The sequence below is a fragment of the Lissotriton vulgaris genome, chromosome 1_1 (assembly GCF_964263255.1).
Source record: "Lissotriton vulgaris chromosome 1_1, aLisVul1.2, whole genome shotgun sequence".
Lineage (NCBI taxonomy): Eukaryota > Metazoa > Chordata > Amphibia > Caudata > Salamandridae > Lissotriton > Lissotriton vulgaris.
In genome coordinates this window covers 1663624316-1663639296 of record NC_141685.1, presented here as the reverse complement: position 1 = coordinate 1663639296, position 14981 = coordinate 1663624316, and the positions used below count along the sequence as shown (strand labels likewise).

The window sequence follows — 14981 nt, the reverse complement described above, 5'->3', positions numbered from 1 at the left end:
CCATTTATTTGTGCCCCTGTTTACAGAGAGATCTATTTAGATATCTCATCCATTAGTCAGTCTTGGTCCAGGTCAATACACAGATGCACAACTCTACAATGCCGTCCGATATGTCATTAGCTATGTCAATGCCCTACTGTATCAGTTCTCCATCTACAAATGTCTTCCATAATGGTCTGCTACCATCAATCTGTGGACTGCTGGATGCCCGCTAGGTAACACACGGATACTTCAGCCTCCTCACTCATTGACAGGCAAGAGTCAGCGAGCAGTAGAAGTCATAATTCATGCTAGCTACCAATCACTCCTCCCTTCTGTGTCCACAGAGAATTCCACCTCTCCAAGTTCTAACCCAGGTAGTCTAATACATCCCCCAACTTCACAGAGCCACTGAGTGTTTCACTTTGTTTACGTACATATATGGGCTCATTCAGTATTCATTGCGAATCCCCAGGATTCTTGGTATCTGGCTGCAGCTGTTGGTGACGGTGATGTATTGAGAAAATGTAATTTACTCTCACATTAAGAGTTCCTGGTACTGATAAATGCTCACATGCCCTATATCGAGAGTTTGCAAGTGTCAAGGAAATGGTACATACTCTGTCAGCAAAATATTGCATGTAGCAAAAGCTGTTCTTAAACATCCTGGCATAAAAACGCTTGCACGCGTTTGGGAGCCTAACATGTATTGCCTCTGAAACTGAACAAGGCTTAAGTACCTTTGCATGGAAAGTGTCCAAGTACCAAGGGCAAATAACTGCACTGAAAATATGCATGTCACAAGCTACACTTGGGTGCCCTGGCACTGAACATTTACAAGCAACAAAAACAATACGCATACCTTCCTTGCTATTTAAAGTTTAGAGGTCCAAGAACCCTGGACATACTTTGACATTGAAAGTGTACAAGTTCGAAGGACAGAATATTTACTTTCGCATTGAAAGTTACATGTACTAAGAGAGTTATGACAAGCTTTTGGTCTGGAGGTCAAAACCAGAGAAGCTCATACACCACAGGTGTGCACATAAGCATGGGAAAAATACACTATTTTGACACAGAAAGCTCACAGCTTCCGGAAGAAACCCCGGCCCCCCTTAAGTTGGGAAAAAATCACCTTGGGAATGAAAGTCTTCTTCGAAACACCTTTTGTTGAGGTTGAATTCTGGCTGTTCTGTGTAGCTAAAGAGTTCTGTTGAGAACAGAGAAAGAGAATGTCAATTGTATACATCGGCTACTGGGTAAAACTACTAACATTTCAAGAGACTAAACACTTTGCCCTTGTGGAAATTACATTTGATCTACCGTGAATGTTTTTTTTACAGGATAGAGGTGTAGGCGTTTGGTCATTGCACTACGAAGAAAAATGGCAAAACCCGTTGATTAAGTAAAAATCAAAAGTGAAACCTACAGGTACCATTAGACAATTTTGTCCAAAGCGGTTAAGTAGACGTTAAAAAAACCTTATGTTTACACACCACTTGTAACTGGTCAACTAATTTTTTTTACATGACAGTACTTTAAGTATAACACTACTTTAGGCGGCTGGCAAAGGGGCATTGCTGTTGGAAGCTTGGCATCAGCACTTGCTACAGAGACATCAGATGGTTTCACCCTGACCTGAGAGACCAGTCTGTAGCATGGGATGGGAGTCCTTGGAGTGCTCAGCACAGCAAGCGCAGGACACCTACATGCTGAAGCGGCTGAAGGAAAGCCAGCCTTGGACACAAGCCATCGCGGTTTGTCTTATCATGGTGGCAAGAGGAAGAGAAGCCTAAAACACGGCCATCGCCCAGTGATGGGGCAGCGTGGAGTTGCAGGATCTCATCTGTACGGACCAACCTAAATGGTTGCACAGTGGAGACCAATCCACTGCAACCCTATTTATTTCTTTAGTTTTTTAGTATTACACACCAGACATCGGAGGCCATCAATGGGGTAGGTAAACCTTCAAAGCAAACACACTCACTACAATATCCCGCTGGCCAAAACCACTGTTACGAGTTAAGCGTATATTTCAACAGGGGTGACCCCACAATTTTTAAGAACCTGATGTAATAATATGCTTTTCACGAAACAATGTTTCACTAAGGCAATTAATCACAATCAAGAGAAACGTAGTCTCAACAAATCAAAAGACCAAACGATTATTAATCCACCGGGGCAAGCAAGAACAGGCAGATAAACAATGGTGTGTTCTAATTAATTCATTCATTATATATTCTTAAAGAATCTCAAAACATTTTGGGGAGAATAGTAACGATCCAGTGCTACAATTGAGTGAAAAGAAGTCTGATGTATAAAGGTCTCCTTGAGACTAGGTTTCTACCTGAAGTAAGACGGTGGCCAGGAGACATGGCTGCCGCGTAGAACGGAATTAAAGAGACACATCAGGGCAAAGATTGACCCGTGTGCTGGCTACAAGAAAACATAGTGTCCTGTCTTAATGGGAACAATGGGGCACCAACTTCTCTACACCCTGGAACTGAAGTTAGTGTAACAGCGGTTACACCCTTCAGGTTCTCTCTCAAGGGAGCTTGCCCCACTTGGTCATACGACCACGAGGATTTCAATTCCGAAGGGTTGATTCATACCCCCTTCCCCTTCTACGATCGTACCCATACACGCCCAGGTATGTGAATATCACGCCACCCTTGTTTAACTTCAAGGGCCTAGTCGGTTAGAAGTACTTATGCCTTCTCTCCTTCCTTTTAGTTCTGTGTTCATGGACGGGGACATCGATCGTAATTGAAGGGTGCTTTGGAAACTCATGGGGAAAAATCGGAAAACAGGAAACAGACACAAATTAGGAGACAGGTAAAGTGAGAGAGCGGGTGAAGGTAAGAAATGGAAAAAGAGCGTGAGAGATAAGCCTCAGGCATCCTGTGATAGAGAGAGAAATGCACAGACTGTGTGATGTTCACACATCTGGCTAGTCTGTACCCTTCCTACAGAAGCATCATCCTTTTTATCCTCTTCTTGTTCTCTCCCCTGGTGATGGCCCCCGTGTGCACAGTGGTGCTGGCACTCATGCACATACGTCTGAAGAGTTTCACCATCTTTCCGGGGCCACATCTCTTTCCATTTTTTGGATTCTGGGCTCCCTGGCCAGCTCATCCTCGGCCCAGCCCCCGTGAGTAGGTGTCCATCTGGAGTCTGAGAGCACAGATACAACCCCTCATCTAGTTCTGCCATTTCATCCGAGTCCCAGGATGATCATTAACTCCGGATTACATCGCAGAAGTGACGTCACATGGACTCCCAACTAGTTCACAGAAAGACGAAATTTTCTTTTTTAATCTTTTGTTATTTAAAACTCGTGGCTACAGTATGCTGTTAAAGAATGAGTGAGGACAGGTTTCAACAACCAGCGAGGTAAAAACTAAAGCTTTGGGGCCGTGAAACTGTCTGTAATCCCATTGGGCCAACCCCAGGAGTTGGAAGTGGTGCAGACATGGTGCAAACCCCCCCACATGCGTTTTCTTAAAGTTTACCTGACAACTCTGCGGTGACACTGTCAACATCTCCATATTCAAACTCCACACTGGGGCAGTCCACGGATCCCTAAAATGTGGAAACATTTGAAAAACAATGTCAGACAATGGAGAGGATACCAGGCTGCCTCCCACCACAGACTCATTCGCCACAGGACACAGGGGAAGCGGTGGGCTGAGGGGCGGTGCAGTCGCTGTGATGCATGGTGTGCACAGAGCCTGCCAGTGTAGGTGCTGGTCTCTTAAGACAGGGGTGGAACAAAAGGTGCTTGTCACAGCAGAAAACAAAGTGTTTCCAGGTTCTCTCACACTTGAGGAAAGAAAGGAAGGAGGGCTCACTCAGACCCAATCTCTACTGAAGGTCACGTGTGGATAGGGAATGATGAACACAGCGCGTGAGTGGTGTACAGCTTTGACTGAGGTCACTTCCTCCTCATGGGCAAGCGAAGCACTCTTTGAGTGGGCGCCAGAGTGATGAAGTGAATTAGATATTGGCCAAGGGACTAGAGCTATGCGGTGCTGCTCAGCGGATGTTTCCTCGCATAGAGTACTGCTGTCGCCTGGAAACGAAGCCACAGGGCAGGGGGTCCTATATCGACTGGCATAACTTATAGTATATACAGAGACAGCTCCGAGTTTGGTGTATGTGGCGCAGTGTGCAACCATCATCTTCCCAAACATAATCAAGTGCCTCCATCTGTTGTTTTGCCAGTGCAAGGGCCAGGCTCACCATATCTCCCACAGACACAAACCCTTAAAGCCAGTCAACTATTTTATATAAAACACATGACATAGGTGAAGTCGACAGTCCCACAGGGGGATACGATAAAGTATTCCTTCTCAGAGCTTGAGCTCAGGGGTTAGAGGCGGCAGACCCGGAAGCTGAGATCGGCCCTAGACCAGGGTTCAATTCCCCGCCTCGGCGGGTCTTGGGCTCAAAAAATTCCACGGACTCGATAATTCTCGCTCCGGTGCCTTTTCAACTCATGGGTTCACACTCTGCGACTCTGGGCAATAGCTTGCTTAATCTCCACAACGGCCCCTCGCGGTGGGATGCCTGGCTTTCACCTTGTGGATACCCTGCCGGGGTTATCTCACAGGGGAATACCAGGACGGGTTCCCTAAGCAAGCGCCGGGAAACCCTTTGTGGGTAGCTGTGCGCTATATAAGCTCAAATACATTTACATTACATTTACATTCAAATAAAATAACACTTCCGGTGCAATATCACGTGACGCCATCATCTCTTTCAGGCTTGGTAACCACTTCGCATCATGCTGCTTTCAGCCCTCCATAATCTGCAGTCAGCAAAGGGTCACAAATGCACTTGTTCAGGGAAACGTAAACCCTCGCTCAGCTGCAGTGGGTCCAACACCAGATGAATAGGGTAGGATTAGCGGGATATCACCCAGATGCTGGGGTTCTTCTCACACGGGGCTCTCCAGTCAATCGTTGTCCCAGCCTCTGTTGCTTCCCATCTCTCGAGGCGCAAACACCACCTAACAATGGGAATGATGCTGGGAGAAACCGTGTGGGAGTCGCTTTGAGGAAACACCTCATCCCATCAAGGGTTTGGGATACCAGAGACTCCCACCTTGGCACATGAGAGACTTGAACATTGATTATTTAGCTTTGAAAAGTGAGTACAGGACGTGTAGGACATGCTTAACGTGTACCCTGGGATGTAGATGAAGGAGGATTCTTGATGCACATTCTAAACTCATAGTTTATGTGGAAGGAAGGAGGGACACTAAGGTATAGGCTATTAGCACGTTCAACCGTAAGAGATTATGAGGGTGAAGATACCTTGTTGTTTTTGTAGGTTCCAAGCTACAGGGAGACACCGTGTTTTCATTGTGTAGAATGTGTTCCTAGTGACTTCACTCACAACTTAAACCAACAATAAGTCAGAGCCCACTTTTAATATCGTTGACAGTGCAATGAGGTCCATGGACCATATGACTATAGGCTGGTGTGTCAACCAATTTCCAATGGTCATTATCTCAGTTTTTGTCAGTGTTGAGTTTTAGTTTGCTATTCATCATCCATGTAACTATTACGCTGCCGCTATTGACAGTCTTGACATGTAGAAGTCTTCTGTATTGTCTATTTTTAAGAAGACTATTGTGTCGTCTCATAGTTGTAACATGTAAGGTTGAATGAATTAATCAGATCTGGCAAGATGGATAGTTAGATGTTGAAAAGACAAGGAGAGATGATGGCATGGACGTAGCTTGGTCAGAACAACTGGGCGGGGTGTACGCTTCAGATTTCCCAACAATCACGTTGGCATATCTTCTTAAAATATGTTATGAGAAGCACGACATGAGGAAGGCTTAAGAGGCAGTGGAAAGAGAGAGGAGTGCAGATTGTTAGGGGTACTTAAAACATAATCGTTATAAAACTAACAAGTTTTAAGGCAGAGACGAGAGAGAGAGTGTGTGTGTCAGTCAGTCAATCAGACAGTTTGGGCATACAAAATCCAGCGTGAAATCAGACACGTCACCATACCCGACTGAAAGCACCTGTACCCAACTATTTGCTACAAAAATATTAGAATACATTTTTTTAGGGTGGTGTAACATCCCAAACACCCCTATCCCCCTCCCCCAAAGCTACACCCTTGGATGATGGGTCCTTGAAGGATGCCACAATGTAGAGTGTGGGGTGAGAATGTGAAAGGCGACAAGAACGCTGGATATTGTCTTGCTTGAGGTAGGAGATGGTCCATTGTAGAATTATTCCACACATGCACAAATGTTGTAGATAAGCTCATCATCTCTGATGCTTCTCTGCCCATTCACAGCCAGGACACCATTAGACTGAAGACTAATAAGTGTAAAAAAATAAAAACACAAGGCAGCAGCCTTTTCCATCTGCGCACTCAGGATTCAAAACAACATCCATATTCATATCTGACCGCCCTATGCTGCTCCAGTTTAGGAAAGAGTGTAGACTCACATCTTTAAAGAATACTATGTCACAATACATTAACCATCCATACCCCAGCTACCTCTCCTATCACTCGTTGACTGTATGCTTGCCTTTGACCCCATACAGGTCTCCCTTGTCTTTTGGGTAGGACTGTGCCTTAGAATTACCATACACAAACAAAGTCTTCTTGAATTTAGTAATTTTCAGGAAGAAAACATGGGATGGTCAGAGGGATCTGCACAGCACATAGCAAGTCTAAGTTGGTTACAGAGTAACTCTGGGGCCTCTTTATGTTATACCTAGTGAGTCTCACAGGGACTTTGGGAGTCAACTCTCTTGAAGTCCAGGAGCATCTAAGTTGATTATGTACCTCAGATACTGAACTGGCAAGTTTTCTGTGTAATTAAAGCACCTGAGTGGCTAGATAGGGAGAAACTAATAAATCCCACTGAGAGTTAAAAGCTTGGCAGCAGAAGTGTCACCACTGGAGTGACTCTCTGGAGACTGTAGGAATTCGATTTCCCTAAGCATGGACAGAAAGTACCCGGCTTCTGTAGCCTCTATTATCTGAGACCTCCTGATACATGCAGTGTGAAAAAGAGAACGTCGACTGACATGGGCCATAGAGAACAATAACTTGCGGGCTCATATTGGGGGATTTCTAGTACCATAATAGAACAAACAATCAGTTTAAGGGAAGGTACCCGGATGCTCACTACTGTTTAAAAAAAACTATGAAAAGCTAGCGCTGATCAGAGTCAAAGGCAGAAAACTGGTGTGTCACAAGAAACTCACAGCAACTGCCCATCTGGCCCTGCAGATGTCATAACTCCGAGTGGAGGAAGAGACAGCAGAAATAGTGGTGTATGTTTAGGGGTACAATAAGATCCATGGCTCTTCACAACATGGCAGGAAACCCCACAATTCCACTAGGCGAAAAAGTATTAACACCCTCCAAGACACTAGGGCAGATCGCACCAGACTGGAAACAGGCCTGAAGGCGTGGACGCATTTAGTACATGCAGAGAGCCTAAAATAGACAATATGGAAATCCCTAAAAACTCTCATTATGTAAAAGGGAGATAATACAAAGTGAGACAAAAAAGACCCTAACCTATTGTAGGGAATTAAAAATAGAATTAATAGAAGATATCAATTCAATAGGAGTGAATAAGGAGGAGTTCAGTGAGGAGGATCTTATATAGAAAGAAAAATAAGATAAGAAAAATTCTGTCTCCCACTTGATACACTAATGGATGGGAGATGAGATCTTTCCCTATCTGGAGAGACTCCCCAGTATCAAGATGCGTCAAGGTCGCCTACGATTCCGAAGTGGGTTAAATTACGCTTTTATGACAGAAAGATGTGGTATTCTGCTATATGACGGAAACATTTATAAATTCGCCCTGAATACGAAAAGGAGATTTAATCCACATTCTAGTGGATTGTCTGTGGTTTTTAGCCCAACGGAAGTCCTTTTTAAAAACCTATATTTCCAAATATGATATTAAGAACAAGGAGCAAACAATTAGTTTATTGGCTGAAATTAGATTTTTTTTAATGTGACGTGTGCCTTGGGGTGATTTTTATTGTAAGTTGCTACCTTTTTTACAGTCAAACTGGGAAAATTCGAGTTAACTGTGTGAAGTTCTTGTCCAACTTTTTATAATGTTTTTAGAGAATGTAGCTTTTACTGGTTAGATGAATGATATTTTAATGCATTTTATACCATGAAAGTGCCAGGATACCCGTAGGGTGGCAGCAGCGCTATATAAGTATAGATACGATACGATACGATGATTGATATTGAATGTCTTGTGTTAGATTTTATCGGTTGTATGGCGTTTTTAAGAATCCTTGTTTAAAAGACTACGGTCTAAATAAACATGTTTTGACTGAAAAGATCGACCAAGCAAGAAAGAAGATGTGTGAATATTAGAGAAGCATCTTCCATGAAGTTTGCTACAGTCAGCGAAGCACGTCCAGGGGTAGAACAGGTGTAGCCTGGTTTCCTTATTCATGCTGTCATAGAGGGAATGGAGGGAAAAGGAGGATTAACTCAGTGGGTGGATCACTGACACAAGGCACATGCTGGAGCTAAAGAAATGTAACAAGTGGTGGGCAGGGGAAATCTCATTTCTGGCACAGATGGAGTATGCTTCAGTAGGAGAGAGGGGAAATCCTCCTGAAATGCACAAGGATTATTAGGAAAATTGACTTAAAAGAGGGGCGTGCAAGAAGCTGTCAGTTCCCCATTGCAAACATCAGTTAATGCTGCAGGCACGCAGGATCCCTCTAGCCAGGTAAGTCAAGGTGAAATGACAGTGAGGGGCTGTCTTGTTACTTTACTGACCCCAGAATGGGAGCAAGTGTGAAGAGGCACTTGTGCACGAGGCAATATAAATCTATCATCTGATATGTCAAGAGGCAAGATAAAGCCCACTCTGATACCATTGACAATGGTGGCGGTGCCTGTTAAGGAGGCGGAGTTTGACATTACTGGACCTCTGAGCTCTCCAGCTCACTACGGACTTTACCTCAATGAATACGTATATACGTGTAACAGTAGAGAATGCTAAAAGGAACCCTGAAGCAGTACCTCTCAGGAGAATGACTGACCCGCTCGAAGAGTGAGACATGAATTATGATCTTCTCCTATCTTGGATTCCTGAGGCAAGTGATTGCAGAAAGGGGAGGAATTTAGGTTCTTTAAGTGCCTCCTTTGCCACTCGGTAAGATGTTCCATCTTCTTAGCCAAGAAGGTTTAGGAAACAATGCTCAAATTACCCACAATCGGTTTAGTGGTACATGTCCTGGGGGCTAAACAAGAAAGATGCCCACCTCCTTCTGGAAACAAAAAGTTACATTCAGGCCAGCCAATAGTTGACCAAACAGTATTCTGATTAGAAGGCAACCATTGTCTATTAGCAGGAGATCCAAGTGGGACTGTTAGCTGGGCCAACAAAGGCTTGGGCTTTGGACGACAAGGGGCTTACATAATCCAGAAAAGATTACGTTGTTCAGTTGCTTTACCCATAGAAGAGTCAAAACCCACAGAGTGCTCATGACATTGGCCTCCTGTCAGCAGGAATAATGCTGAGCTGGGTATGAGCAGCTTTCCTTCCTCTTTTCACTGATATCAAACTAACAAGTTGGGTTGACGTGCTATTGACATTGGTAACAGCATGCCTATCAAATGCATGACATCGTAGACATCCTATAATGCCTGCACTAGCATAAGAGCAGTGGGTTGCTGAGGCACACTTACACCCTTCATCAGTCCTTGGTCAAGCCCAGTTCTTCTTCTGCTGAGGGCAGAGTTGAAGGACTGGAGATTCTGTGTGCCCTACTGAAGACCACATTCTTCACAAAGACTCACCTTAGTATAATAGCGGACTAGCTCAATTACAAATTAGGATCTTCTCTATTCTAGAACATTGTTGGTTTGACCAGTGGTTATAGGTTAACTGCTCTGACAATATGTGCCACAAAAAGGCAAGCATATCAACATCTGATGGTGAACTTCCATTGAGGGTCATTTCTTATGGTTTGAAAAAAGCAGCTATCAAAGGCAGGTGAATAGAATGCTGTTGTAGATGGTTTTTGCTCTTCATCCACCTTCACAGCATAACCATAATCTGCTCTAGATCACATAAATGTATCACACACCTAGAGGAGGCTTTACACAGAGGCAAACCCAACATAAAGACTAGGTGGTGTAAGGTGTGCTAAAGCTCAGTTATGTATCTGGTATCCCAAAATTGGAGGAAAGATACCATATCTCCAGAAAGTTCCAGGAGGCATGGATGACAGTCACTCAAGCTAGTGATCCATGTTAATTTGGAATCATAGAGTATGAAAGTAGTATTGAGGATGATTCTGGTTCCAAAGTCAATTTCCTTACTGAACGGAATTCCAAGTACCCTAAAAAAGGTGAACATGATTGAATATTGTCAGAGGGCCTTCCGGTGGGTGTAAGGGCCTCTGTTAAGTTCCTCAGTTGAAATAATTTCGAGTCTGGAAAGGAATTCATGCTCAACACTGATGGTCGAACCCTGGAGTGAGAGCTGCCCTGGTCCAAGTAGACCAGAAGGCCCATCAACATCCAAGGCTTTCAGTAATAAGCAGCTAGCCCTCCACTCCCCCCCATCAAAAAAAACAAAAAACAGGAAGCTAACTGATTGAGAAGGATATTTTGTCATTGTTCAGGCCTCAGAAAGGTTTAGGCAGCAGTGGCCCGTGCAGGTAAGAGCGTGGGCTGGGGTTGGGGGGTGGGCTGATTTGACAGACGAACATGGCGGGAAATTAAATAAATAATTAAATTTCCCTCGTTGTCGTCTGCTGAAATCCTCCCCATCTGCCCCACTGCTCTTACCAGCACAGGCTGCTGCTGGATTTAGGCCTTACCTATTGAGATTAAAGTATGAATGCAACTATCCAGAATCACGTAATTGTGAAGAAGGGAGAAACATAGCAGGTGTTTCTGTAGTCTAGTTAACTCCGGGGTATAAACGTGAGCCTACCGTGAGCCTACAATGCTAGTTAGAGACATGCCAAATAAATGATGACTTTCTTAAATGTTTGAACCTCTTGAAGATGGAGTCTTGACTGATGAGGGATTGCACCATTCCTTTGTGTGGAAGGATGATACATGAGGATATGAAGACTTGGCTATTTAGGCAAAACCGAACTATGACGGAGCTCAGAGCAGGGTTAGTAGGCCCCTGCTGGAGGAATCTTAGCACGGGGACACTCCGTCATGAGTAACCAAGTGCTTTAAAAACCTCTAACATAACATAACACAACCTATCCTCGTGACGAACTGTGTCAAACATCTGTATATTCTGATCAGACCTGTGTACAGTATACGTAGCTGTGGTGCTGTCAGATTTGCTATGTTTGGATGTCGTGTTTAACCGGCTAAGAATGGCAATGTTGCTCCCTCATTGCTAAGGGGACCTGGCCTAAAATCGTCTGTAGTATGTGGTAGGGTGCCTTCAAACCAATTGTGGTGCTTCATAAGCTGTGTAGTTGTTAGGAACTGTAGCTACAGTGTAAGTATGAAAAAGTCTTGATGGTGCATTAATGCTTTGAATGTAACCCATGAATAGAAGACCGCTGTCCTGAATGCTCTGTGTGCCTCAAATACAAAGGTAACATCCCCATCCCAAGGGACAGTCCACGTTGTTGCAGCATTTGTGTAACTGAATTTCTGCAGTTTACAGGTAAATTAATTGCTGCTTCGTCATCAGCCATATGAATATGTGGAATTCAGAGAGGGTACCTCTATGGGGTGATCCTTTGAAAGGTTCCAGCTGGAAAAACCTACAGCCAATACATAAGGGTTGCCTACTCAGCTGAGGGGGACTGTTCTTTAACACCTCAGACGTATCCAGTTAGTAGGTGAGTAGGGGTCTCTGAGTATACAAAAGAAAACTGCTCAGGCGATCCATTAAATAAGAACCCAAGCTAGAACATTGGTGGTACCATGCCATACGGCTTATACTTTCTCAGTAAAAACTGTGCGTTTGTTGGACAACATAAACTTCAGGATTGTGAGAGTCTGACTCCACGCATACCATCAGGATATGTTGGCCTACGTCCTGCTGGCTCACAGCGTACCCTCGGTACCCCCAAACCTGTCAAGGTAACAAATGGAATGTGAAACCTCATAATATGACAACCCTGACTCCCCAAAGAATTAATGGTAACAGATCAGGAACCTTTTTGCTTGGTTACAAATACATACCCAAAGACATACACAAGAAATGCACAAATTGCAGTTTTAATATTTATCGAAGCATTGTGATACTTGAGTAAAATATGTGTGCTGCAATAATCAATAGAAGGAAACAGAATAATGATTAGCCTTATAAGAATGGTGAAAAAGACAAACAGCTCAACCGTTTTGCTGTAACAGAGAATGTATGCTTGCATACAAGTACTGTTATATATTTCGTACTCCTATCTAGTGCTACCTATTCTAGTGTGCCTATGTTGAGTAAATCTGCCAAATCCCTGTAGGGTAATCTAACTCCCTGTTACCTGTGGGTAAGTGTCATCAGGGTGCCCGTCTTCGTGGAAAGCTGGGCATCATCCCTTGCAAGAGTGAATCAGGAATCAGCTGGGCTGGAATTCCGGCACCTGTCGACCTTATCAGTGCCATCAAAATACTCCTCTGTCTAAATAAGGAAGTGATGAAGTTTATATAACAAACATCACCAATGTTGCGAAGCTAAAGCCCCAGTCAAGCCGCTATTGTTTATTCTATTGCGATAGCTCTGTCACCCAATGGCCAAAAAATAGTAACATTTTGCATGATGAAGTCACCCTTGTACAGAATGTTCATGGTATTCGATACTGTGCCTACAAAGTGGAAATGTAAGCAAAGCTTAGGTCATAGAATGTTATCCTGTACAGGCATTGTGATTGTGTTTAAGAAAAGTGGCAACTTAACGCAAGCATGTAAAATGGTGGTGAATCTAGTCAGGCCTATAATGTGACCACATAACACCCTAAACAAGGTAAAATTGCTGAATACCAGAATTGGTCATTTAATTTTACATATACCTAGGCGGCCTGTAAATCAAATACTATTAGTGGACTGCTGTACTTATGTTGCCACCCACTAAAGTAACCTTGCAAAACATGTCTCAGACCTGCCACTGCATCCTTAATGGCAGTTTTAAACTGCCATTTCGAACTGGCAAAATACAAATTATGTCAGGGTAAACCATCCCTTTTAATACTTCTAAGTCCCCACTAAGGTATACCCTAAAGGCTCATAGGGCAGGAAGCAAGCTAATTAAAAATGTGGACGTGTGTTTAGGTTTGGCATGTCATGGCAGCGATGAACTCCTAAAGTTCTGCTTTTCTTCTGCTGTAAAGAGGTCTCTCCCGTAGACTAACACTAGGTTACCTTATTACACTTCATAACTGCTAACTTCAGTTTAGAACTAAATATAGAGATGCTGTTTACACTCAAATGAATTGTAACTCAGTGGTGGCTGGTGAACCTTGAAAGTGGTGTGGCATAAGGACATAAGATGTAATTGCGTCTGATGATCAATGCCAGACCTGCAGTTTGTGTCTTTTTGAAAAAGCCACTGGTTTGTAAAGTTGACATCATCTACCACCAATCCTATGCGCGTTTACTTGCCTGTTTCAATTTGAGCTGTGCCGCAGTCAAATGGTCTATCCGATGGCATTCAGATTAAACCGTAAACCCAGGAGCACTGCATTTACTCTGTGTTGGTCAGGGTCACTGGAATTATGTCATTTTACTAGGAAAAACGGGGCCCCTGCCTAATAGGATAAACCCTAGCAAGGTAAAGTATTTTTTGGAAAACAGAGAGTGCACACCGGGTTATGTGTACTGGTAATTCGTGAGTAACTTAGACATGCATATTATAATAAATCATTCTCCACCCATGGAATTCTGATAGATGTTATTTATTTTTTATATATATTTGATATTTATTCTTTGTTGTTTTGTTTCTTTTTTTTCCTTTTTTTCTTATTTTTCTTTTTTTACATATATATACTCTTGCTAGTTACTTTTTTTGCTACAAAAGAAATTTTTACATACATAACATTAAGATGGTTTCACATAAAAACTGTTTTTTTTTATAAAACAACATCATCACTGTTTGAGACTTAATATAAACGCAGAATTAATTCCTTCAACGCGTTTCGGCCGTTCGCCTTCCTCAGGAAATCTGCCTTGTTCTTTGCTATAATAACCGTGGCTTATTTCTTGGAGCGTCGAGGCTTCTAATAGATTTATTTCTACACTTGTACCAGATTTAACAGGGAACCGGTTCTTTGTTTCTTGAGAGATGGTTATCTTTACCGGTACATGGCTGTCTACCCGTCTTGTTTCCAAAGTGGCAACAATGCTTCTTTTATATCAATTCGGTGCAAAGGTTATAAGGGTTATTACCTGCAGATAGTAAGTTTGCTCCATTAAGTTTGCTGCCTCATTCCGTTTAGTCGGTCCTGAAGTCCGGATGACCAAAAAGTTTCTGTTGTAATGGTCTGTACTCAAGATAGCAATAATCTATGACCTGAAGTGGATCTTCAGAGTCTTTTACTTTTAATAGTATTGCTGGTTCAAAGGTTAAACTTCTTGATACCCCCGGTAGTTGCTTCTTTACGTTTTGCCATATATCTGATGTCTTTTCTGATGAGCCCCTCGGTGTGCCACTGGTTCGGGTCAGACCCAAACTTACTATCTGCAGGTAATAACCCTTATAACCTTTGCACCGAATTGATATAAAAGAAGCATTGTTGCCACTTTGGACTCTTGGAGCCAGTGAGACAAATAGCTCAGCTGTGGCTCAGCCTGCCCTATTTATTTTTCTTTCGCGCCCTCCTCTATTTGAGACTTGAGCTACAGTCACTTGATAAAATGATTTGTAAAAGGTGAGGGCTGGAAACCTGGAGCCCTGCCTAGATGTACCGATTTGACAACCCTTCCATCAAGGCTTCTTGAAGCAGCGTCGAAGAAGAGTGGCTGAAGTGAAAATGCATTTAAAATAAGTGATCCCAGGGCAG

General features: G+C 43.2%; 1 protein-coding gene across 2 annotated transcripts in view; it reads right to left on the bottom strand.

Moving 5' to 3' along the window:
* STRIP2 (striatin interacting protein 2) overlaps positions 1 to 14981 on the bottom strand; it is a 184855-nt gene that overhangs the window by 122251 nt on the left and 47623 nt on the right. For both annotated transcript variants that reach the window (XM_086918897.1, XM_086918898.1), the window contains exons 2-3: positions 3492 to 3561; positions 1115 to 1189 (exon numbers count right to left, since the gene is read on the bottom strand). In XM_086918897.1, the coding sequence (XP_086775023.1) occupies positions 1115 to 1189; positions 3492 to 3561 (145 nt within the window). The remainder of the gene's footprint in view (positions 1 to 1114; positions 1190 to 3491; positions 3562 to 14981) is intronic.